At 36.0% G+C, this 26,410-nt stretch overlaps 1 protein-coding gene across 13 annotated transcripts in view; it reads right to left on the bottom strand.

Moving 5' to 3' along the window:
• RASSF6 (Ras association domain family member 6) overlaps positions 1-26,410 on the bottom strand; it is a 49,240-nt gene that overhangs the window by 4,829 nt on the left and 18,001 nt on the right. For 7 of the 13 annotated variants that reach the window (XM_003950328.6, XM_063809556.1, XM_063809561.1 and 4 more), the window contains 8 exons: positions 22,255-22,333; positions 17,090-17,232; positions 11,487-11,581; positions 8,827-9,011; positions 5,833-5,934; positions 5,461-5,512; positions 240-358; positions 37-134 (listed from right to left, as the gene is read on the bottom strand). In XM_003950328.6, the coding sequence (XP_003950377.1) occupies positions 37-134; positions 240-358; positions 5,461-5,512; positions 5,833-5,934; positions 8,827-9,011; positions 11,487-11,581; positions 17,090-17,232; positions 22,255-22,333 (873 nt within the window). The remainder of the gene's footprint in view (positions 1-36; positions 135-239; positions 359-5,460; positions 5,513-5,832; positions 5,935-8,826; positions 9,012-11,486; positions 11,582-17,089; positions 17,233-22,254; positions 22,334-26,410) is intronic. The other 6 variants (XM_001156540.8, XM_063809560.1, XM_063809562.1 and 3 more) reach the window with 1 other exon arrangement.

Below are 26,410 nucleotides of genomic sequence, written 5' to 3'. Positions count from 1 at the left end.
AGAACGGAGTATCCAATGTGCATGCTCTTGACTTACTTTGTTACTATTCTTTGAATCTCTCTTTTCTCTTCTTCATTTAATCTTTGAAGAATGGATTCCAAGAGAGAAAAGTGAAAGTTAATGTACTGAGCCACCTAAGAAAGAAGAAGAAGAAGAAAAAAAGAAAGCAGAACAATTATGCAAGAGGTGCTGAGTCAGGAGAGAAGCAAAAAACAGATTCAGGATGATGGTATTCATACATCACTGCTAATTTCTTCTGCATCTTTATCCATGAGGAAAATGCGAGCATTCTTTTCAGAAGGTCCCTGTAGGAGCCTCTGCAGTAGCGGAATGTCTGTCTTCTTTAGTCGTCTTTGTTCTGCAGTGAAAACAAGAATCAACCACAATCAGAAGTTCATGCTGCAGGAAAAGAAGGAAGATAATTTTCCAATTTATTTTTCGTATTTAACTCACTTTGAAAAAAATAACACCTGCAACAGGAGGCAATTATTCAGAAAAGCAAATTGAAATTAAAACTTAAATGAACTTCTTTCTCTTACTGTATCTCAAGTTTTGATTAATGTCTCAAAGAACTCAACCTTCCTTTGATTAGAGTGTTCAAACAAATCTCCGGTCTGATAGGACTTTTATAAAGCAATATGCCTCAATAATTATTTAGGTTTCATTCCAGCATTCCTTCATCCATACAACAAATATTTATTGGTTATTTCCAAGTTGAGTTGATGTAATTCCATCTTTCCGGTTCTTCAGGTCCAAAACCATGTAATTATTTTCAATTCTTCCTTTGTCTCGCTCCACACCCAATTCTTGGCTCATCTTTAAAAATATATTCATGAGGTTTTTGAGATCAATAATATTCTTATTATTCATTCATCTGGGCTTAATCCATTCAGCCATGAAAATGAGATAGAGAAAGAAAATATCTTCCAATCTGGTGGGTTTCCAGAACTTCAAATTTCCAAAAGTTATAATATAAATACTCCTGCTACAAAAGTCCTTATAGCTTTCTGTCAAAGTAGTTTCACATCTGGGATTTCATTTTTATCAGAATAAAGCATGAACAAAACATAGTGTCCTTATATTCATCTTATTTCCTCATTCTCTCCTTCACCTTGCTTACTTTCTTCAGAACAGTGAGAACTGTTCTCATTCCCTGAGCTGGACTTATCCCAGGAAAAGAGTCAAGAGAGAGTCTAGAACTCAAAAGCCCAGCCTCCCCACAATTAAAGTGACATTACCCATTCCTGTTCACACAGTGTCAGTGTTTACTGTTCTAATTCCTCTGCCATTTCTGAAGCAATTGGGAGCCTTGACAATTTAGCTCCTCTCATCCACCCACCAGAATCCTCTTTTGACCTTCAGGTCCAATGTTAACTTGGTTTAGCATCCTCTTGCTTCATGATTCTGCTTTATGGGATGATTATTAAAAATAATGATTAAAAAATTATGATGATGATTATTAAAAATGCATATTCCTAGAGTTGTCCCCTGATCTGGAAGGGCTTGGGAATCTGTATTTTAAGTGAACTCTATAGGTAATCTGAAATGAACTACAGTGTGAGATACACTGTAATGGGCTTTGTAGATATAAAGTTAAAACCCACCTATCTCTGTTTTCCAGATTACTGCCCAAACAGGAGCCATATGCTCTCTTCTTTTCTTTATTTCTGGTCCCTAAAGGGTCTAGTTATTATTATCCTCAGTTATGGATATACACAAAATTTTGACACAAAATATAAAAGAAAATGGGATTTTTATAGGTGAAATTATAAAGAACTACTTTTTTATAATGAAAATAGACATTTTTTTCTTATAAAAACAACACGCTTGTTCGTTCATAGGTCCAGCACCTTGTGTGGAGCCCAAAAATGACTGGAAGGAAACTAAGCCATATTTCTGCTCAACTGCAGGCTAAAGTTAGAGGTGTGAGGAAAGAACGAGGTGCATGTGAATGGAATCCAAGTCTTGGAGAACACCAAAGAGGGAATTTTCAAATCTTGTACAACCTAGCTGTTCAAGTTATCACACAATCATTTAAGACTTCTTAATAAAACTGCTTTTTTTAAACTTAAAAAAAAATTCCCTTCCCCAAACATGCATGCTATTGTAATTGGAACAAACGAGAAAAGTATAAAGCAGGAAGTAAAGCACCACTGGAATTTCCAAGCCCTGAGATACTCTGCATTACCCTTTGAGTGTCCCCCTCACACAACTTATAATACATAAAGGTAATCATATCGTGCTTGCTATTTCTATTGTACACACCTTTAAACAAATCATTTTTTCTCTTTTTTTTTTTTTTTAGACGGAGTGCAATGGCACGATCTCAGCTCACTGCAACCTCCGCCTCCTGAGTTCAAGCGATTCTCCTGTCTCAGCCTCCTGAGTAGCTGGGATTACAGGTGTGCACCACCACACCTGGCTAATTTTTTTGGTATTTTTAGTAAAGACGGGGTTTCACCATAGTGGTCAGGCTGGTCTCAAACTCATGACCTCAAATGATCCGCCCACCTCGGCCTGCCAAAGTGCTGGGATTACAGGCATGAGCCACCGTGCCTGACACCCCCTTTCTCATCCTCTCATCTGCATTTCCCCAATCCCCCACCAGGTAATCTATCTCAATGGTTTTGTATTTATCACTCCATACCTTTCTCCCTAATCATAAGACCATATATACCACATACTTAAATGGGAGCTTGTAACTGTTTAAAAAATGGGATCTTTTATATATTCTTTTAGGCATCTTGCATTTCTCACTTAAAATATATTATGGAACTCCTTCCATTCTATTGGCATAAATCTACTCATTCCATTCAATGGCAGCCCAACAATCACTTATTTAATCATTTCCCTAGGATGAGTAACTTTGTCTTTAGCTTTTTGTCCTTATAAACAGCGTTGCACATAAATCTGTAGGCACTAGTGCTTATATTTTTGTGGGATAGATTCTCACAAATGGAATGGTCGAGTTAAAGGACATATATACTGTAAATTTTAATAAATATTGCAAGAATAAATTCCAATAAAAAGAAAGTCATATTTTCACTAGTGTTGCATAAAAATATCTTTTTACTCTGATGCATGCCAGCCATGGGTAGAATCATTTTAAAGCATTTTGCCAATCTGAGAAGTGCAAGATAATATTACGGTGTGGCTTGAGCTTGCATTTCCTTAGCTACTTGCATTCCACTGAATTTAAGACTTTTCTAAAACTATTTAACTGGTTATTATAGTTTTTCCTTTCAATTGTATTTTCATGCTTTTTTCTATTTTTATTGGATTGTCTGTTGTTTTGTTACCATTTTGTAGGAAATTATTGGTATTATAGTTATTAATCTTTGGAGTACATTGACAATATTCTTTGTAATCTACTATTTGTATCTTTTAAATTGTTACACAGTCCAGTATTGCTACCATTTATTTTATATCTTTTGGTTTTCTTTCTTTCCTAAACAACTAGAATATGAATATATATGTGTCCTTAGAATTTTCCAAAAAATAGATCTTTATTTTATTTTATTTTTATTATTATTATACTTTAAGTTTTAGGGTACATGTGCACAATGTGCAGGTTAGTTACATATCTATACATGTGCCATGCTGGTGTGCTGCACCCACTAACTCGTCATCTAGCATTAGGTGTGTCTCCTAATGCTATCCCTCCCCCCTCCCCCGACCCCACAACAGTCCCCAGGGTGTGATGTGCCCCTTCCTGTGTCCATGTGTTCTCATTGTTCAATTCCCACCTATGAGTGAGAATATGCGGTGTTTGGTTTTTTGTTCTTGCAATAGTTTACTGAGAATGATGATTTCCAATTTCATCCATGTCCCTACAAAGGACATGAACTCATCATTTTTTATGGCTGCATAGTATTCCATGCTGTATATGTGCCACATTTTCTTAATCCAGTCTATCATTGTTGGACATTTGGGTTGGTTCCAAGTCTTTGCTATTGTGAGTAGTGCCACAATAAACATACGTGTGCATGTGTCTTTATAGCAGCATGATTTAGAGTCTTTTGGGTATATACCCAGTAATGGGACGGCTGGGTCAAATGGTATTTCTAGTTCTAGATCCCTGAGGAATCGCCACACTAACTTCCACAATGGTTGAACTAGTTTACAGTCCCACAAACAGTGTAAAAGTGTTCCTATTTCTCCACATCCTCTCCAGTACCTGTTGTTTCCTGACTTTTTAATGATTGCCATTCTAACTGGTGTGAGATGGTATCTCATTGTGGTTTTGATTTGCATTTCTCTGATGGCCAGTGATGGTGAGCATTTTTTCATGTGTTTTTTGGCTGCATAAATGTCTTCTTTTGAGAAGTGTCTATTCATGTCCTTTGCCCACTTTTTGATGGGGTTGTTTGTTTGTTTCTTGTAAATTTGTTTGAGTTCATTGTAGATTCTGGATATTAGCCCTTTGTCAGATGAGTAGGTTGCGAAAATTTTCTCCCATTTTGTAGGTTGCCTGTTCACTCTGATGGTAGTTTCTTTTGCTGTGCAGAAGCTCTTTAATTTAATGAGATCCCATTTGTCAATTTTGGCTTTTGTTGCCATTGCTTTTGGTGTTTTAGACATGAAGTCCTTGCCCATGCCTATGTCCTGAATGGTAATGCCTAGGTTTTCTTCTAGGGTTTTTATGGTTTTAGGTCTAACGTTTAAGTCTTTAATTATAGATCTTTAAGCTTTCAATTATAAGAACTTTAATTTTATATATGTTTGGAGATACAGCTTTCATTTTCTTAAGGTTGTTCTGGCATCAAAATGTATTATTTTATTCTAATAAATTTCTGGCTTGAACATTCTGACACTTAAGTTATAGCATGAGTTTTTTCTACAAATTGATATATAAAATTTTTCATTTGTGCAGTTTTAAAAACTTTCATTTCAGTATCACTTTAAGTTTTCTCTATTCTCTCTATTATGCTCCTAGCATCCCACTTACAGCGCCTTCCCAATGTTCTGCTTCTAACCTTTTACCCCTCACCACGAAGTTCTGAATATGCATCTCTACTGAGGAAGAGATAGCACTCCCGCAATGTGTCAGACCCTGTGCTAAAAAAGAGGCAATATCAATGTCAGAGAGAACAGGTACGCAATCATGACTCCTCTAAGAGCAACACTCAGAAAGGAAAGCCAAAAAGAAAGTTACAGAGGTGAGCAAAGACAAAAATGCCGAAACAGTTCCAGAGGGTTTTGATCTCCATTTAGATAATTTAATGTCTGGCCAACAAGCAAACTCTTTCATATAATCAACCCTTCAGGGATACCTTATTCTTAAGTTATCTTTCTTTAAAATTGTGGACTATAGATAATGTTCTAAAGACCACTCCTTCCTTTTCTCCTACCCATTCCTCCCCTTTCTCCACAGAATGAGGTAAACTGTTCTGCCTTCCCCCTGGGCAGCAAACTGTAACACTCTAGAGTCAGGTACAAAGTGTGATCAAGCTTTCTTACCTCCTGTTGCAAAAATAATGTGAAGAGCAAAATCCTGGGGACTATTTTCAATCTGTCAAGGGAAAAAATGAACAAATATAAATTCTTTGTTGTTATATGATGTTTTCTAACCTGACCAGACCCAAATCATGTCTGTTTTCTCTCTTCCATTTTTCACTTTTAGACATAAAATCTTCTCTGCTCTTATGGGAATTATATAATTTTTCAAGGGATAGTTACTAAAAGGTGTTATACGAAGGAAAGAATCTTTCAGTGCTCAACATCCAATTTAGATTTACACCTTTATAGATCTGTTTCAGAAGAGTGGATTTGTGTGTTTATAGTTGAATTATATATAATATATTTATTGCTCAGTTAAGTGATAAAGGTTACCTTAAATTTTTGGAGAAGTTGCTTTATTACTTCTTCAGTTCTCATGTTACTGTTTACTCTGACCTTAGTTTCTGATTCAAAGGCTGGAATGAAAATTGATGTCTAGAAAAAGAATTGTCACATAAGTCTTTAAAATTATATTATATTAAGGGTATTCAATATCCTGAACATAATCTTCTTATAGGGCAAAAAAAAAATCCAAGGTCATTAATTTAAAAAATGTGTTTTGTTTTTGTTTGTTTTTCTTTGTTGTTTTTGAATATTATGTGTTCTTTTAAGCAGCTTTATATTGTTTCTAGAGTAAATTAGGTAAAACACCATTTGAGGATGCTTATAACATTTTCACTGGACAATTACACCCCTCTTTAGTGCAGTTTAAGATTTCAAAATAAGTAAGAAAGAATGTCACCAGATGCATATTTAAAAACGGATAGAGATATTAAATAAGGATTTATTTCCACATATTTTATTTATATGCACAATCTCCAAGTATTCCAAGGCTCTGTAGAAATGGGATGGGTTCAGCAGATGTAGAGATGGGTGGGTTTTGGGGTGGCTCATTGGACTGTTAAAAAGATAAGTCCTATATTGAGAGATCAGTAAATTAACATCAAAGTATACAGACACAAACATTTATAACACCCACACATGTAACACGCACCCACACACGCGGCATTTGTGTGAGTAAAAATGTGGATATGTAAATAAGTTTTCTGAGAAGATGTGTGGAGAATGTCTAGGATAAACTTTTATAAGTATGAGAAAATTCAATATTTGTAGACATTTTAGAGCATTGATAAGTTATTCTGTGACATTTACGATTTCTATGCAGCCCTGAAAAACCACATGTTCATCCTGCGCTAAGGTGAATATGATATGTTGTACACGTGGTTTGATGTTGTTTATGTGAAGAAGCTTCATGCACTATGACAATAACATGGATTACCATTCAGGAGACCTAGATTTTAGTGCCCACTAAATGCCCACGAACTCCAACTTTGTCAACTCATTTAACATCTTTATTGACTCACTTAACATATATTTGATAAATGACTTCATTTATAAAATAAGATAGTAAGACTAATCTCTAAGAGCTCTTCTAAAATGTCAACATATAGTGAATTTGTTTTTCAGAGCAGCATTTAAATCTATAGTCTTTATATCAGTTGTGTTGGCCAAAACATATAATGAAACCTGCTATCATTTACTATCACATTGATAGAAATATACTACTGGTCAAGTTATATTCACCATAACTAATCTCCAGATATGACAATCTAAGCCTTTAATATGTGTGTTATTCATAGCCTAACAATATTGGCATTAACAAGGGGCTTCATAGTATAAAAACATATCTTACGACACACAGCAACTTAAGAAACATATCCACTAAAATTCCTAGATGTCCGTCATTGTATAATTGTTGATAGAATGCTTTGTTTTTTCTTTTTTGTTTGTATTGTTTTCTGCTAGTTATTAAATTGCAGTGAATGACATTTGTGTAAAATATCTATAGTCCCAGTTTGAGCTCATTCAATCAACAGCAACAACATAAGCTAATGTAAACCGAGTTCTTCTTTTGTGCCAGGTACTATTCTTATGCTGAACTTACCTCATTTCATTCCATCCCATCAATAGCCTTGTAAAGTAAGAAGAATGAAACTTGCTCAGCAAGAATGTAAAACCAGGCTCTCAAGCTCCAGGGCCCAAGCATTTAACCACCATTCCGTGCTGCTAACCTAGTGTCAATTTCATTTCCAGCACAAGTGATCCAATCTGAAAGCCACTTGCTTGGAGCAATGTGGCTTTCCTTCTTCAACACAAATTACCCCACAAGATAATGACATACAACACAATTTCTGTGAAGAGGGAAACAGGACAATTGGTAGGTACCTTTCTGTGGGGGACTATCAATGCTACTCTATAGCTATGAGAATGATTCTGGAACCCTAAAATTCTGATATGAATAAATAATTGAGAAGAGAGGTTTCTCCCCACCAGGCTCCAAAGACACACTATCGTTACCCCCCAAGGGTAGAAGAAGAAGAAATAAAGTAAAAATCCTTACAGGAAAAAGCCTACAAAGCAATGAGTTCCTATTTCTTATTAAAGGCCTCAGAAGATACCTGGCACAGTGTAAGTGCTAAGTATTTATGAGATGGAGCGATGAATGATTGCTAAAGTACATCACATGAAAAATATTTGAGTTCTGGAAAAAAATGATGATATATTTCCTACCTTCAGCAAAATGTAATGTCTTACAAGCACTATGGAAAGGCACATATAAATTTAACACATATTCAGTGAAAAAGCAGAATGTGAATTGTATCTAAACTACAACTACACTTATATAAAAACGGTATGTGTATAGGTAAAAGACCTGGAACATGGCAACATGAGAAGTTCGATTTATTGGAATAAATTGGCCTGTGGCTTTTTCCTTTTATTTCAATGTTCACGTTCAAATGTCCTTTGATCCAACCACTCTGTAGCACTTACATTATTCCAGTATTATTGTTGGTATGTTGGTTTCCCTGCTCAATCCCTGAGCTCTATGCTGGCTGAGACATCGGCTGCCTCATCTGCATGTTTTTAATGCTTGGTACAGTGATAGAGTTCACCCGTCATGGTGGTTAAAAACTTGTGTTCTGGAGTCAGACAAAGCTGGGTTCAGGTTGAGAGTTACTACTTAAGAGTAGCATAATCTAAGACAAATTGCTTAATCTCCATAAGCCTCAATTAGCTTATATGTCAAGTAAAGAAAATAATGGTACCTATTTCATAGGATTGTTTTAGTGATTAATAAGATAATTCAGTAAAAATCTATTTAAAACACATTTACTTTAATACCTAGCACATAGAGAGTGCCCCCAAGATGTTAGACATGCTACTGTTATTATTATGACTTTAAATTGTGAATTGAATTGAGTGGTATTGTTAGTGAAACAGGGAACCTTATTTTATATTACATTAATGGAATTGTAACTCACTTACTTCATGGTTATAGAAGTGTCCATTAATAGAGGCTCTATTTTTCTGTCTTTCTTTTCTGTCCATCATCAGAGGCTTCATCCTTTTTCTCACCAGAGCTGCTTCACTCATGGTTCTATAGAGCACTGGGGAGTCTGGTTCATCCTTTGCATGTGGCTTCAGGGTGTTGCTGTGATAAGATAAATAGTCTGGGAAGAATAGATTATAAGCTCATATCATTCAGCTGCCTGTCTCCTAGCATCCTGAGTGGATTTGTGTATGCTTTCATTAATTTTAGGAATATTGCTATTTTCTGGCTGTGTAAAAGCATTATAGTCCACTGCTTAGCTGCATATTTACTTATTAAATGTTGCCTGAGACTGACTCAGCAAATTCTGCCAGTATCTCATATAAAATTCTTATGTCTCATTCTTATGTTTCATAAGAAATGATCACAATGATCATGTTTGGGGTTTGGGCATTCCTTTAATCTTAATTTATTGGGGAGTGCATTTTGTGGCATTTCAGAGTGTTAGAGCTGGAATAAACCTGATACTTTATCAGGTTTGATCTCTTACAGGTAAGAAAAAGTACAGTGAGTTGAAGTGGCTTTCCTATGGACATAGTACTCATAAATGATAGAATCTGGTCTGGATCCTTATTTTTTATTTTTATTTTTATTTTATTATTATTATACTTTAAGTTTTAGAGTAATGTGCACAATGTGCAGGTTAGTTACATATGTATACATGTGCCATGCTGGTGTGCTGCACCCATTAACTCGTCATTTAGCATTAGGTATATCTCCTAATGCTATCCCTCCCCCTTCCCCCCACCCCATTATATGTTGGCCCAAGTTCATTGGAGCTTTTCCTAAAAAATAAACACTGGGCCTTAGTTTTCCTATAAAACTACAGAAAGCTCTTTGAGAAGCTATTTATATGGTATGTGGAGCATTGAAAGATTTTGTTCCCATCTTTTATACAAGCAAAAGGAATAGTATGCTTTGGACTAGTCCTACTATTTGTAATATATCACATTATATTCTTTTTAGAACATTCCAGATGTATGATATGAATGACTTTTTCACTTAGTTGTCCACTATCCTATTATTTCTTCTCATTGAGTCATGTATATTTAAAAATGATTCATAATTGATTAGTCAAAATTTGGTTACTGAATTATTACAATTTCTATAGCAGATTTTAGAGTATAAAATTATAGTGTAGCGTTGAACAACTCTAGTATCTATTGAGTAGGCAGAAGGTGTTTAAATGGAATTGAATTGAGCTACAATGTGTTACTAGCCTAAGATGCAGAAGATTCAAACCTGCCTTCTGCCCCCATTTCTGCTTGTATCCAATTGATAGTGCCTTTTTCAATTTCCTCTCCTATGCATATTCATATGTAAGAATAAGACCATGTGGTGGCATTTGTGTTTTATTTTACTTTAGGATTTTAAATAATTTTCTACTGTAATTAGAACATTATCAAATAGGCATGAGATATTTCTTCCTTCTCTAGCACTGCTGTTTAAATACAAATATATTTTTATGATGTCTTTGATGCCAAGATACTGGGATTTCCTTGGGTTTAATATATATTTCTAAAAGAAAATTGGAAGGGCCCATATTTAACAAGATGTAAAGATCCCATGGCATAAAGAGAAAAGGGAACCCTGGAAGGAACATCATGTTTGTCACAGGATCTGGGTTCTTGTGGAATAGCAGACGAGGCAGAATTGAGAATGATTTGAAAAAAAAAAAAAAGAGAACAAACATTGCAAGTTGCTGGTAGGCTTATGAAGTTAATGCTAGTGGGATACCCTTGTTCACACTGAACTGACTTCGTAAATCACAGCCCCATTTCAGGCACATGAATTCTGTCCACCACCCCTCATTCTAGCTTCAGTCATCAGCATCCACTACTCTTTGAATCTTATGTGTTTATGAGAATTACATGAAAAAATTCATATAAAATACAAAATATTATGCCTGATACTTACCAGAGTCTCATCAGATTACAGCTATCAATATCACTATTATTACTCTCACATCATCACCATTATGATTATAACTACTAATGTCACACATCCCTGGAGCTGGCATTTCCCATTGGTTTGCCAAGTTCAGTATGGATCCATTTGATCCTTAAGTATACTTCTCTTTTAAAAAGATCTCTGAAATAACTCCATCAAATATAAAATTGACTCCAGCATATCTGTGTCTTTCTGAGAAGTAATGTTATTGACATATCTATTAACTAACTAAAACGTTCAACTTCTAAAAATATACAGAATTAGGTCTGATGGGCTTGGCCTAACATATAAAGCTATTGAGAATAATAAATGACTCTAATCTTTGGGGAAGATATTTAACAATTTTATGAATACAAACTTTATTAAAACTATTAGCTCTCCCTATTCTAATAAATCTAAGTGACATAATATAATTTTTTTAAGAATTATATTTTTATATACCAAAGTAAGGTTCTTAAACATCATACAAGCACTATAGTGACTTTAGTTACTATGCTCCTAAGATATTTAAAAATATATATACATATAAAACAAGAGTTTATTGTGTAGTAGTATGAAAAAGGTTAGATTTCAGAGAAACATATGGAGTCATACTTTACACTAATTAAAAGTTAAGTCTCCCAATCAATAAGATTTTGATACTGACCTTCCTGGGAATTCCTTTTTTCAGACATAGGAATCTGGGTCCTGTCCAGCTCACTAATACGATAGAGATCGTCAAATTCCCCCCAGCGTGTCATTCTGAAAAGTAATAAATCTTGTAAGTACATCAGTTCCATTCATATTGAAGCCTATGATGGTTTCCAGATTTACAATATTAATATAGTAATACTGTGGGCCTCTGTAGGTGGATATATTGTCCAAAGTTATAACAATTTTATGATATTATTAAAATTATATTCATACCAAAGTGGTCGATATATGTTTTAAATGCTTCCTGTACTTTTATAGAGCATATCTTTTTGACATAATAATTCAGTTACATACTGAAACACAAGTTATATAGATTCTGTAAAACATATGTCCAGATTGAATTAGTAGAAACCAAGATGATCAATTGTTATAAAGATATTTCACAATACTCTTAGGGGAGTTTGGGTATAAAAGTGTTCTTTATACATTCTGTCAATATGTATTGTACCTTTTGCATTCAAAACATTGTTAGGTAGAGTGGCTTTAAAATAATAAAATATAGTGCCTATCGTTTAAGGCCCTTGACTACCATGAAGAATGTAGTTTATGAAGGAGGAAAATGTATGAGAATTTTGCCAGAAAATTATGATTTCATAAAGAAACTAGCAATTTTAAGTGCATTCTAGTGCTCAGAATACATGAAACCTGACAAATGTTTATTTTTACGGCAGGTCAAAACTCAATTTTATTTTATTTATCTGGTCTTAAACAAGTTTCTTATCCCCTCTGTGCCTGTGTCCTCATCTGTAAAATAAAAATGATAATAGCATGAGGTAGGATAGGGTTGTTTTGAGGATTAAAAGAGTTAATTTGTATAAAATTCTTGAATCAGTGCCCTGAAAATAGTAAGCATTCAATATAGATTAACAATAATTATAATTATCCTCATCTCCATTGTCATCATCATCATCATCATCATCATCATCACCAGCATCTGTATCTATTTAATTCCTGATGGGCCAGGAACCATTAGGGACCCAAGGTGTTCCTGGATCTCTCTAGGCAAATGGTTGCTATTATCTAAGAATCTCTTCAGTAATGTCTGTTTTTCTTATGACTAAAATATATTCACTTATAGGGAATTTATGGCATTGACTCTGCCCAAATTTCATTGGTGGCAACAAAAAATATTTATTAATACTAATGGTAGTGAATATGAAAAAAGTCATCCCTTATCCTCTTTACTTTTGAATTCTTTTGAAGCGTGTTTTATGGCTACTATATCATTTGAGTCTCACAATAGCCTTATGAGGTAGAGAAGGTAATCCTAATATATTTGTTAATTTTCCAGCAGGCTGTACTATTCAGAATACAGCCAATCAAAACAAATGTCATAAAGCCCAACTACAGGTAATAACTTTAACTCAAAGGAAAACTACCAGGTCCTGACTCAGAATCTAATTAGTCTTATGGCAGATAAAATTACCCATTTCCCCAAATCTATAGCAGCTTAATAATCAGAAAGTGGCAGACATAATTATCATAGAAGGGGGGTTAGGAATGGAAAAGTCAATACCAATGAAAAACAGAAACTAAAAATACAAAGTAACCTGATGCTATGTCATAGGGCTAAAGATAAGAATCCCCAGGATGCCAGTCAAATTCTCGGTGACCCTCGCAGACGTGACAGCTTAGTTTTGTCACACAAATATAGGAGGCCAAAAGTCATCCAATATATTCTGTGTTTGGCCCCTTATTTTTTCTACCATCTACAGCAGAAAACACCAGTTTTCAGCTCTGGATTGTGTAATTTGAAGCATAACCCCATACAACTGTGCACATGACTAAGCTTCAGGGCAGTTATCCAGAGTTTTCAAGAGAAAACTGGTTGGAACTTTATGTAATATCAAATAGTTTAACTTGCCCAAACATGGGACTTCTGTTGCTCTGACTAAAGTTCAGGATGTATATCATTTGCAAATTTAAACGATGGGGAGGTTTTCTAAGGAGTTTAAAAATAAAAAGGAGGTAGAAATTTGATAGGCAAATAGAATATGGTCACTTCCCTACCCATATTGTAAGTAAAAAAACACCACTGACGTTATTCAAATGTACACCTGTCCAGTTTGTGCTCTTTATGTTATTCTGTCATGACTTGTCCAAAATATGCAGAAGCTGAGTTTTGAAAGATATTAAAAACAGAAGTGAAAAATAGCATAAGCAAACACAACCTTAACAAGGCTGTTCTTCTCTTTTGTTATGAAAGATTTCCAAAACACTTGTGCCAGATATGAGAGATCAAAGTACTGCCCATAGAATTGTTTCCATAAAGAATAACAAGTGGTCAGAGCTCAAAAAAACTGATTTTTTAAAAGCTTCTTCACTCCAATTAAGCTGATACTTCCTCTGTGTGACTCATTTCAAACATAATTAAACTAACGTGACAAGACCAATGATTCCGTCAAAGAGAGAACTGAAAGACACAAGATTATAGCCCTTCCTGCAGCTGAAGTTCTATTGTCATTTACCCCACGTTTACCCACTGCAGATATAAAATCTGTCATCCTGCAAGAGCAGAGGTGTAAGTTTTGCCTAGAGGTGCCCACTATGGGAAAAAGAAAATAGTTTAAAAGTAAGAAAACAGTCAATTTCTTTTCACAATTAAAGGCTGAGAATTAAAATAGATGTTATCTTAAATGAGACAACCAGAGGGAGGGTGTCTAGAACTGGATTGAAACAACAAAAGTGATACCTTAGGTGGCTATGCACCCCATTAGCGAACCAGAAACCAGGGAAAAGCCACTTCAAATTGTGCTGTGCCTTCCTGCCTGAGTGTTCAGCTGGCTCCCAGGAAGTACTCTCGGCTAATTAATGACAACCAAATCTAATCTTGCTCTTGTTTGCGTGTGGTTCTGTGTGTATGTAAAAGGAATGGGATCTTTTTCTGCCAAATGTTCTACAGTTAATCTTGTTACTGGAAAAGGACAAGCCAGTGAAGGTTTCTAGGTAATTTTTCTCCACTTTAAACAAAAAGAGCCAATTCCTGTTTGCTTCACAGCGATGTACTAATAAACAATGCAAAATGTAAATGGATCCTGTAGCAGGTGTATCATGAGGATATTATTTTAGAACCTGTGGCAGTATATGGAGAGGCATATTACCTTGTCCACCTGGGCTCTTGAAACTCATCCAAAAATTCAGAATTGCTAGGAACAAGTGTTTTAAATTTGAGAAGTTAAAAAATATCGTGGTTAATAATAATATATTGCATATTTCAAAAGAGTTAAATAAGAGAATTTTTTATATTCTCTATTCTCACCACAAAAAGTGATAAATATTTGAGATGATTGATATGTTAATTAGCCTGTTTTGTTCATTCTACAATGTACATATGCATAAAAACATGTTGTATCCCACAAATTTTTAGAATTATTATTTGTCAATTAAAAATAAAATAAAACTTAAAACATATCTTGGTAAAGCCATACAAAATAATGATGGTTTAAGGTGATACTAAAATTACCTTACTTCATTTCTGTGGCATTTTCCTTTAATGTTTGATATTTATTACATTTTCATGAATTAAAAAGTTAAAATGCATCAAATAGATGTGACTGCTCAGAGAATTTTGCAATGAGGTCTTAGGTAATATGAAGTATGGTAGTTCATTTTATAAATTCGTATCTTGTACAGTTTTCTGAAAGCAGAGCCCAAGAGTAATTTTTCCTTTTAAATGATGCTCCTTGTCATTTAGAATCATAAGCCCCATCAGTCATCAGGTACCTGAAGTGAGAAATGTGGGGCTCTCTCAGGCTGCTGGAGGCTGCTGCCTCCCTTCCGTTCTTCCTTAGGCCCTGAGCCCTAAGCTCCTTGGCAATCCTTAGCTTGGATGGGAGACGAGATAGATAGAGGGACTAAGTAGTCACAACAAAGCAGAGGTAATTTAACCACAGGCTTCTGGGGATTTTGCTCTATACTATGGTTTGAATCTCCTCTTTGTGCCAGGCACACAGTTGGGCACTGGGATGAATAAAGCAAATAAAGCAAAGATGAATAAAGCACATTCCCTACCACCGAGAAGCTTGCACTATAGAAAAGGAGATAAGTATACAAAAATACAATTGACTGCATGTGTGTCAAGTGATATAGAAAAGTTTTCAGTGAGCCTAGTATAGACTGAGGGGTCAGAAATGGCTTTCTGGAGAACATGTTACCTCACCTGGGTCTTAAAGGACTGGTGGAAGAGACTCAGGCAAATGGATGTGGAGAAGCAGGTAGACTTCTAGGCAGAGTCAGGAAAATTAGAAATTGCATGAAATGTGTAGGGAATTACAAAACATTCAGCATGGCAGTAGCATAATTTTTGAGAAATATTGGCAAGGTGAAAATCATAGTCGGGCTTAAATATTTTTTCCAAAGGAAAAGCAGACTTCTGTCAAGGTGATAATTAATTTTCCCTAGTTGTGGCCAAATATTACATTGGGCAAATTGTCCTGGCAGCTCTTTCTCCATTGCCTCCTCTGATAGAATGCCAGCTCATCTAACAATGGATGGGAGGATGAATGGTAGGAAAAGAAGGCTTGGTAACTCAATGTATATACACAGTGGGTTGAGCTGGAGAGGTAAGGACTAAAAAGGAAGAAGGGATGGAAAAAAAGGATGAAAGGAACTTTTATACAGGTATGTTTCTTGCTGAGAATATTTATTAATTTTTCTAAAACTTGTAAAGGGGTAAGGAAAAAATCAGCCCAACCTGGATATCCAAGGGACACTTGCATAAACCCACACAAGGGACTGTTTTGTGCATTTATTTAACTTCAAATGCATTTCAGGGTGCTCTGTTGAACAGGATTGGGACAATCAGATGGAGCATCATTAAGTTTCCTTGGTAGAAAGCACGATGAGCCCTTTGTTCCAAGGAAAGAAGACATTTAGATTTTATCCTCTTATTTTGGAGACCAGGCCAGGGTAAATCAAATTCTGCCTTTACATTTTGCCTTTTCCAGTGAAGGAATGCAGTCTCCAGGAGAGAAGTAACAGAGCAGAGGAGTCAAGACCACAGACTGTGGACCCCAGACAGAAGTAAGGCCCAGTCCAGTTCTGCCACATCGTAATTGGGGATCTTGCACAAATTAGTTAATCTTGAAGAGCCCTGGTTTCTGAACACCAACTTCATTGAGTTGCTGGGATTTTTTTTTTTTTTCAAAGTCCCACTCTGTTGCCCAGGCTGGAGTGCAATGGTGCAATCTCGGCTCACTGAAAACTCCGCCTCCCGGATTAAAGCGATTCTCCTGCCTCAGCCTCCCGAGTAGCTGGGATTACAGGCGGCTGCCACCACGCCCAGCTAATTTTTGTATTTTTAGTAGAGACAGGGTTTCATCATGTTGGCCAGGCTGGTCTCGAACTCCTGACCTCAGGTGATCCACCTGCCTTGGCCTCCCGAAGTGCCGGGATTACAGGTGTGAGCCACCGTGCCCGGCCATTGCTGGGAAATTAAATGAGATTGTGTGTAATCAGTTTTACACAAGCTTAAGTTTCCCTCCTTAAGAGTGCACGCAATAAAACTAGATATGAAGATCATCTTCTGAGGAATTAAAAACATGAAAGATAGCTTACCCTTTGCTGGAGAAGACGTCTGATGACTTCATACTAGTAAAAGAAGAGAATGGCTTCTCATCTTGTATTTTTAGCTGTATAGGTCGTTTTACTCCCCAGAAAATGTCCAGCATTCCTTCAACAATTAGTTTGCCATCTTCAGTCTAAGGAAGAAATGAATAATCCCCCAATAGTTTTTGTATTATTTATAGACGGTAAATGTTTTAATGAAGATGTAGAAATTAAGTGCGTAAGAAACCTAAATAGATTAAAAAGAAACGCCAGGGTTGTTGTTTGGCTTTCCAATTTATCTACAAAGCAATTCTATTTTTAAAACATTCTTTTATTTTTGAAAACAGCTATACCCAGCAAAGTGAGTAAATCATAATGGTAATGGCATGTCCACCAGAGGGCACAGTATGTCAAAATGCTTTCTGAACTCTGATTCTTCCATTAAGTGGAATTTTAATTCTCTAATTTTGTTTAATTTAAAATTAAAGCAGATTTAAAAATTATGCTGAACTAGAAATTAGAAAAAACCATCTATTTAAAGATTGAACAGAAAAAAATTTAACTCACAAAGTTATGCAAAACAAGTAAAATAACACGTGTGAAAACACGCTGTAAAAATTCAAAACATAGATATATTTTTTGTAAAAACAATAGCATTTGAAGAATTTCTTTAAAATTAGAAATACTGTAGTATAGCAGAAGAAGGAGACAAATTTAACATCATGAATTTTGTGGAAAGTTTTGAATTAAAGCATAAATAATCATTATATATATGAAAGTGCTTTTCCAATGTTAAAGTAATGTTTTCTGTTATAGAAACTTTGGAAAATGTAGAAACTAACAAAAGTCATATGCCAGCCACCCAATACCTATTTTAACATTCATTAACTATTATTAATATTATGAAGAATCAATTGTTAGACAACATTTAAACACTCAATTCTTATTTGAGAGCATAATGAAAACTCCAGACTCTGGAATCAGACAGACCTGTGCTCAAACCCTGGCTCTGCCACTTCCTAGTTGTGGCCTTGGACAAGTCGCTGGCTACCTTTAAACTTGGGCTTTCTCATGTGAAAAACAGACATTATAATAACCCCTAATTCACAGCACCTGGCATTCAACAGGTGCTCTGTATTACTGTTTATTATTTCTTTGGCTGATAAACTTGCTTTGGAATCACTCCTGAAACAAAGTTTTGCACTTCTTCCACTTTTGACTTTACATTTCAGATTACTAAGAGGTCAGGTTACCAATCAGTTGTTTTCAACAATCAAACACAATTTATTCCTTGAAATGACTGTATATGATATAGATTATATAGTTAATGGTGGACAGCATTCTTTCTCTGCCTAACTAGAACTCAATTAAGCCTTTGTATCAAAAACTTATAGAATCTCTGAAAAGAAAAACAAAACCCACTACTCTGCTGAGGTTGTTAAATTCTTCATTGCTATATCTCCAGCTTTTAAAATGGTGTCTGGTACATGGTAGACATTCAATAAATATTTGTTTAATTAATTGATTAATTAACCAAAGATGAATAAAGCCACATATTGTCATCCAAGGACTGCCCCTTTTAAACAGTGTCAGAAGATTTGGAAAATTCTGAATTATGACTTTATTGATCAGTGTGTAAAGATTGAAAAGTCTGGTAGCCTCACCGTACACTTCACCTCATACAGTTTTTAAAAATTATATAAAACATGAAACTATTTTAAAAAATTAAATAACTTTTTTTGTGTGTGTGTGTGACAGAGTCTCGCTGTGTCACCCAGGCTGGAGTACAGTGGTGTGATCTCAGCTTACTGCAATCCCCACCTCCTGGTTCAGGTGATTCTCCTGTCTCAGCCTCCCGAGTAGCTGGGATAACAGGCATGCACCACCATGCCTGGGTAATTTTTGTATTTCTTTTTTAGTGGAGACAGGGTATTGCTATGTTGGCCAGGCTGGTCTCGAACTCCTGACCTCAGGTGATCCACCTACCTCGGCCTCCCAAAGTGCTGGGATTATAGGCATGAGCCACAGCACCTGACCTGAATAACTTTTGTATTATAAATGGAGCACTGATGTACAGAATTGGAAAGAATATGCCTCAACTTAAATGTTCATAACACAAAAACTCAAACATTTACCTAAAGGAAACAAACTTAACATCATGAATTTTGTGGAAACTTTTGAATTAAAGTATAAATAATCATTTTCCTAGTTTTACTCTTTTCCTAAATTTTATATTTTTATAATTGTATATATTAAGATTTAAGATATAGGACAATGTTGAAATAATTTAAAATTAGGCCCACTTCTTTATAAAGAGATTAGTTATTTAATTCAGTATATTATTGAATTTGGGAAAGTAACTGAAATACCCAATTGAACTAAATCATTTAAGCTCAATAGGAAAGGCCAGAGTGCTTTGTAAATTTCCTTCTGTCCAAACTGTAGATTTAAGCCAAATCATGGTCGCCTAAAGTCCATGCTGTGCCATGAAATTAAATCAGGAGTAGAAAATTCTAATGTCCCCTTTGGCCAGGAAGATATTGTAAATATGTAAAGTGAGCCCCATCGGAATACAAGGCTGAGTGAAGAGACGTGTGGAGAATGAAACACTGAAATTAAATAAAAAGAAAAAAAGTAAACATAAGGCCACTTTGTACAGTAGCCTGCCAGTGGCACTCCTAAAAATGCTTTTGAAGAAATAAAGGACGTTCAAATAGCAAGAGAGGAAGTCAAACTATCCCTGTTTGCAGATGACATAATCTTATATTGAGAAAACCCCATCGTTCCAGCCCAAAAGCTTCTTAAGCTGATAAGCAACTTCAGCAAAGTCTCAGGATACAAAATCGATGTGCAAAAGTTGCTAGCATTCTTATACACCAACAACAATCAAGCCAAGAGCCAAATCCCAAACAAACTCCCACAAAAAGAATAAAATACCTAGGAGTACAGCTAACAAGGGAAGTGAAAGATATTTACAAAGATAACTATAAGTCACTGCTCAAAGAAATCAGAGATGACACAAACAAATGGAAAATCATTCCATGATCATGGATAGGAAGAATTAATATTGTTAAGATGGCAATACTGCCCAAAGCAATTTGTAGATTCAATGCTATTCCCATTAAACTACTGTTGACATTCTTCACAGAAATAGAAAAAACTATTTTAAAATTCATATGAATCCAAAACAGCCTGAATAGCCAAGGCAATCCTAAGCAAAAGAACAAAGCTGGAGGCATCACACTACCTGTCTTCAAACTATACTACTGGGCTACAGTAACCAAAACAGCATGATACTGGTACGAGAACAGACACACAGACTGGTGGAACAGAGTAGAGAACCCAGAAATGAGACTGCATATCTACAAGTATCTGATCTTCAACAAATATGACAAAAACAAGCAGAGGGGAAAGGATTCCCTAGTCAATAAATGGTGCTCGGATAACTGGCTAGCCATATGCAGAAAACTGAAACTGGATCCCTTCTTTACACCATATACAAAAATTATCTCAGGATGGACTAATGATCTAAATGTAAAATGTAAAACTATAAAAACACTGGAAGATAACTAGGTAATACCATCCAGGACACAGGCATGGGCAAAGATTTCATGATGAAGATGCCAAAAGCAATTGCAACAAAACCAAAAATTGGCAAATGGGATCTAATTAAACTAAAGAGCTTCTGTACAGCAAAAGAAACTATCAATAGAGTAAACAGACAATCTACAGAATGGGAGAATATTTTTGCAAACTATGCATCTGACAAAGATCTAATATTCAGCATCTACAAGGAACTTAGACAAATTTACAAGGGAAAAAACCAAACAACCCCATTAAAAAGTGGGCAAAGGACATGAGCAAACACTTCTTAAAAGAAGACATACATGTGGCCAGCAATCATATGAAAAAGCTCTACATAACGGATCATTAGAAAAATGCAAATCAAAACCACAATGAGACACCATCTCACACCAGTCAGAATGGCTATTATTAAAAAGTCAAAAGATAACAGATGCTGGTGAGGTTGTGGAGAAAAAGGAACCCTTATACACTGCTGGGGAGTGTAAATTAATCTAATCATTGAGGAAGACAGTGTGTTGATTCCTCAAAGACCTAAAGACAGAAACACCATTTGACCCAGCAATCCCATTACTGGGTATATACCCAATGGAGAATAAATCATTTTATTATAAAGACATATTCACACATATGTTCATTGCAGCACTATTTATAACAGCAAACACATGGAATCAACCTAAATGCCCATTAATGATAGATGGGATAAAGAAAATGTGGTACATGTACACCATGGAATACTATGCAGCCATAAAAAAGAACGAGACCATGTCCTTTGCAGGGATGGAGCTAGAGGCCATCATTCTTAGCAAACTGATGCAGGTATAGAAAACCTAATACTGTTTGCTTTCACTTATAAGTGGGAGCTAAAGGATAAGCACACATGGACACATAGAGGGGAACCGCAGACACTGAGGCCTATCAGAGGGTGGAATTTGGGAGGAGGGATAGGACCAGGAAAAATAACTAATGAGTACTAGGCTCAATAGCTGGGTGACGAAATAATCTGTACAACAAACCACCATGACACATGTTTACCTATGTAACAAACTTGCACTTGTACCCCTGAACTTAAAAGTTAGAAAAATGCTTTCTAGCTTCAGGACTTTCCTGAATTCTTTCTTTAATATTTCAAAATTTTTATTATTTTGATATAGTGCACATCTATTGGAATCTAATGCATTCATTTTAAAACCCAAATCAAATTTGACATTACAGATGCATCATAATTTATTTGAATAATCCCTAATTGATAGAGATGTCTTCAATTTTCTGCATTACAAATGACATCACAATGAATATCTTTCTATATACATTCTGACGCATTTGTAAGAAAGTATTGTGATAGATTTTCAGTGGAAATGCTGTTAAAATATTCATATTCTATTTTTAAAATAGAAAGAAAATATGTCATTAAAATTTTTAAATGCTTTTCTATCTCAAAAATGCTTAGAAAGTCACAAGTGTTCCAAGCCCAAGTCTAAAAGAATCATAATCAAGTTAAACTTTCACCTGTTTCTTCCAGAATTGTGTGTGTGTGTGTGCGCGCGTGTGTGTGTGAATAACACCGGATTGCCTTTCTTCAGTGGGCTTACCTCTCCATATAAAATATGCAGATTTTTCTGGTTCTCATAAAAAATGTTATAGGTCTTCAATAAAGAATTAAGTTGTTCCCTAAAAATAAAAAAAAAATTAATTACAATCAGTCTTAGAGTTTTTAACGTAAAAGGTGATAATGGTACTTTCATAAAGGTATGAGATAGAAAGAAATAGTTTAATGGAATCTTTACTGTTCTGTCACTTTAACTTAACATAGGTCATTGGAAGTGGAAGCATTCTTAAAATATCAGCAAATGTTGAAGTTGCTAATTCATAAATAAATAACCAAAGGTGGGAAATGACTGAGGACAAAAATGGTGAGAACAGTGTTCTGTAGCAGGAGGCAGCCACGAAACAGGAATTTGGTTTCATATTCCTTTTGGTATTTCAACATTTTTAACCAACCTAAATTAAGCACTGGTGTGTGGCTGATACCATCTCTCTATACACTACTCCCTCCTGTGTCCCCAGGGCATGGGATGGGACACCAGTGCCCCAACTCTCCAAATCTGTGTTCCCTTGTGTAAGTCACTTAGTATCCCTGAATTTCCACAGCTGTGAAATGAAGGTGATCTGTCCTACTTGCCGGGGCTGTTTAGACTATTAAAGGCAACCACAGAAGTCAAAGATCCCAGCTGGCTGGGTGAAGCAACAGTGAGCAAAGGCCATTGTTACTGTGGCAGGGGAGCTTCTCTCCTGGCCTGCCCCACACAGCTGACAATGGCAGACTCTGGCCAGGAAAGTTTGCAGGGGAGGAGCCCTCTACCTTTCCGCCCTTCCAGTTGGGTATCAAGATCTGAGACCAGATGTGCTGGTGAGTGACTCAGCGCTTTCTTGCCTGGAAACTCCTCCCTGTGTCTCCCACTGGGAAAACAGCTGTGGTAAGGAATGCTCCTGACTTATCTCACCCTTTGTGGCAGGTGGGCCCTGGCAGTGGGAACACTGGCTCTTACCATACCTCTATTCTATCTTTCTCTCAGTGTCTCTATGTCTTGAGATGCTCCTCTTGAGATGATCATCATTTCTCACTTGGATTATTGCAGCAGCCTCCTAAAAGCCTCCCTGTATCTGTTGTTTACTCTCAACAGCAGAAACTGTTTTAATGCAAACCTGACCATCTCTCCTCTTTGCTCAGAACTCTTCAATGTCTTCTTGTTTTTCAGATTAAAAGCCAACATCCTTACAATGGCTTAAAAGGCTGGGTGCAACTGGTCTTCTGTTACCTCTTTCATCTCATTTCCTCCCACCCTTCCCTCACTTCATGCAACCACCAGCCTCCCTGGTGTTCCTTGGCCACTCCAGACAGATTCTCATCTTGGGGCCTTTGCACTTGCTGATCCCTCTGCCCAGAATGATATTCCCCCAAACGTTCACCTTGCCAGCTCATTCATCTTCTTTAATTATTTAATCAAAAGTCATCTTCTCAAGAAGTCCTTCCTGATCACCCAATCTAAAAGTTCACCTTCTCCCAGCATTTCATATCTTGATTTTCTCCTCTGCCCCTGTCCCTGAGTCACCTTCTATATATTTTACTTATTTCCTTATGTTCTGTCTCCTCCACTGAATGTAGCTCCAACAGGGCAGGGGTATGTACGCATTTTGTTCACACTGTATCCTGTGCCTGGAAGAGTACTTGGTACATAGCAGGACAAATTCTGGTTGACTAAAATTATCGGGAAATACTCATTGCCTAAACAACAATAAACAAAGGAAGAAAAGCTTTCTCATATAAGCGGTTTTATAAAAAAAAAAAAAGACCCAACAAGTCATGATATTAAAATTCCAAGTATTTCAATTGCTAAAATCCCTTTGATCCTCAATATCTGTCTCTGTCTCATAAGAAAATGAGAGGGCAGGGAGTTTGGTCCACTTTATTCACTCCTGCGTTCCTGGTTCTCAGAGCAGAAACTTGCTCACAGTAGGCTCTTCTTCAATAAATACTGAATATTGAATGACGGAATTTATATATACTGACTGTTACATGTTTGAAATCAGGTAAGCATGTATGTTGCCATTGGCTTTTTGTCACTTGTAATTTTCAAGGTGTACGTTTCCAAGGATCAATATACTCCACACAATTGCCATAAAAAAGATTCTCCTGAAGTCCTCCATACTGTTGGTTCATTTCCCAAATGGATTACTTTCCATTTTTAATGTTAATGAACATGTCTCTTCTAAATATCATTGGTCACACTGATTTTGTTCTCCTGGGGTCATTGTCATAGGATATTTCCTAAAAATTATACTACTGGCCGAGAACATGAACATGATTTATAGCACTCATTGTTTAGTGCCAGAACACTATTAAGAAATTTCACCATAAAGAAATTTTACTGTAAAGAAACTTCAGGGACACTTGGGATGCAACTCCTGATATGCTGAGCTGTGAGAGTTGTTATGAAAGCAAATGGAGCCTTACATAATCTTATTCCCTCAGCTTCTGCTTCTGATAAAAGTACATTACATAGTAGAGTATGAGCAGCCTTTAAAGTGTTTACTTCAGGATCATGTGCAGTTGGAAAATGTTTCTGAACCTGAATAGAGCCTGACTAAATCCTCAACTGAAATAAGTCTACAAATGACATAAGGAGTTGGCAGACGGTGGTCCCAGGCTGCCTGTTTTTGTAAACAAAGTTGTATTGGAATATCACCACACTAATTTGTCTGCTCATTGTCTATGTCTGTTTTTCTGTTATAACTGCAGAGATGAGTAGTTGTAACAGAAATCATATGACCTACAGAGCCTGAAATATTTCTAATCTGGCTCTTCGCAGAGAAAGTCTTCCAGTCTGTAATCCACTGTGTAATACAGGGTAGCTGGATATCATAGAAGTATTTTTCTCACCATGAGTAGAATCTTTTTGATTATTAATTGGATTTTGAAGGATTTTGGAGTGTTGAAGATTAGAGCTCAGTAAACTAAAGTATTGGAGTAAAATTAGGTAAATTAGTGGTGTAATACAAAGCAAGGAATTAGAAAAGAAAATTTAGAAGTTGCCTGAACAAATTATAGCAATGGTGAATGTTGTCCAAACATTTCTTTTAATTGTGTGTACACCTTACCAGAGAAACTTCTGAAGATGATTAGTTTATGTACCTGATGAAACAATATGTCTAATATAACCTTGAAAATAAAATGTATGTCTGTAACATTCTAATTTAACTTGGCATTAGGGGAACAGCAAGGTGAAGAATTACTGTTAAGTTGATCATCTGTGTCTATTCACATTACACCATCCCACAGAAGGTCATTTATTGAACATGATACAGTTGCTGTGTGAGCACAGTCAAGAGGCCTCAGTCATGCTGGGAGGGTGGGTGAGAGCTTTAAGGAATACATGTTGCCTACGGTGAACCTTGGTTGGTGAGCATTAAACAGGAAAAGAAGAATGTAAAGAGTTTACCTGGCAAAGAAACAACATGAAAAGGGACATGTAGCTATTTCTGTAGTTCGCAGAAAAAAACTCAAGAGTTGGGATTCCAAGAATGCAACATGTAAAATGCGGAATGCTGAGCAATGAATGAGCCCCATGAACCATTTTAAGAAACTTGGAATTCACTTCGCAGGCAATGGGCAGCTATTGAAGATTCTAGGCAGGTGAAAGACATGATGATACTAAGGATCACTAGGTAGATTGTGGAAGATAGATTTCAGTATGAGACAAGATAGAGGCAGCAAGATGAGTGAGACCACTGCAACACTAGTGTGGTAGAGGTGCAGAAACGAGGCTGATGTTCCACGGAAAGGTGAACAAATGTGCCATGTCTATAGAAGGTTCTAAAATCCAGAAGGGACCTATAATAATTACAGGCATTGTATGGTTTAGAAGAACCAAAGGCAATCACTGAAGTGTTATCTGGGCAGTCCCTAATCAATAAGAGGAGCCCTGATTTAATATACACTGTGGCCTGTCAGTGGTAATTTTAACAGATTTTTTTTTAGGGTCCACCTAAGTGTTACATGCGGACCCCCTCAAAAAGAATTTGTGCACCTTTCTCCCTCAAACCTGTAAAAGTTCACCTTCCAACATGATCAGACTGCTTAGCATAAACTGTTTGATGGCCCTTAAAATACTTTAAAATGGGTGATAAGAAATGGATTCTATGTCCAGTTTTCCAGTTTACAAGTCTGTGATGTCCAAGGCACGCCCA

The sequence above is a fragment of the Pan troglodytes genome, chromosome 3, assembly GCF_028858775.2.
Source record: "Pan troglodytes isolate AG18354 chromosome 3, NHGRI_mPanTro3-v2.0_pri, whole genome shotgun sequence".
NCBI lineage: Eukaryota > Metazoa > Chordata > Mammalia > Primates > Hominidae > Pan > Pan troglodytes.
Note: the sequence above shows the minus strand (reverse complement) of the source record. Positions and strands in the feature narration are given on the sequence as shown.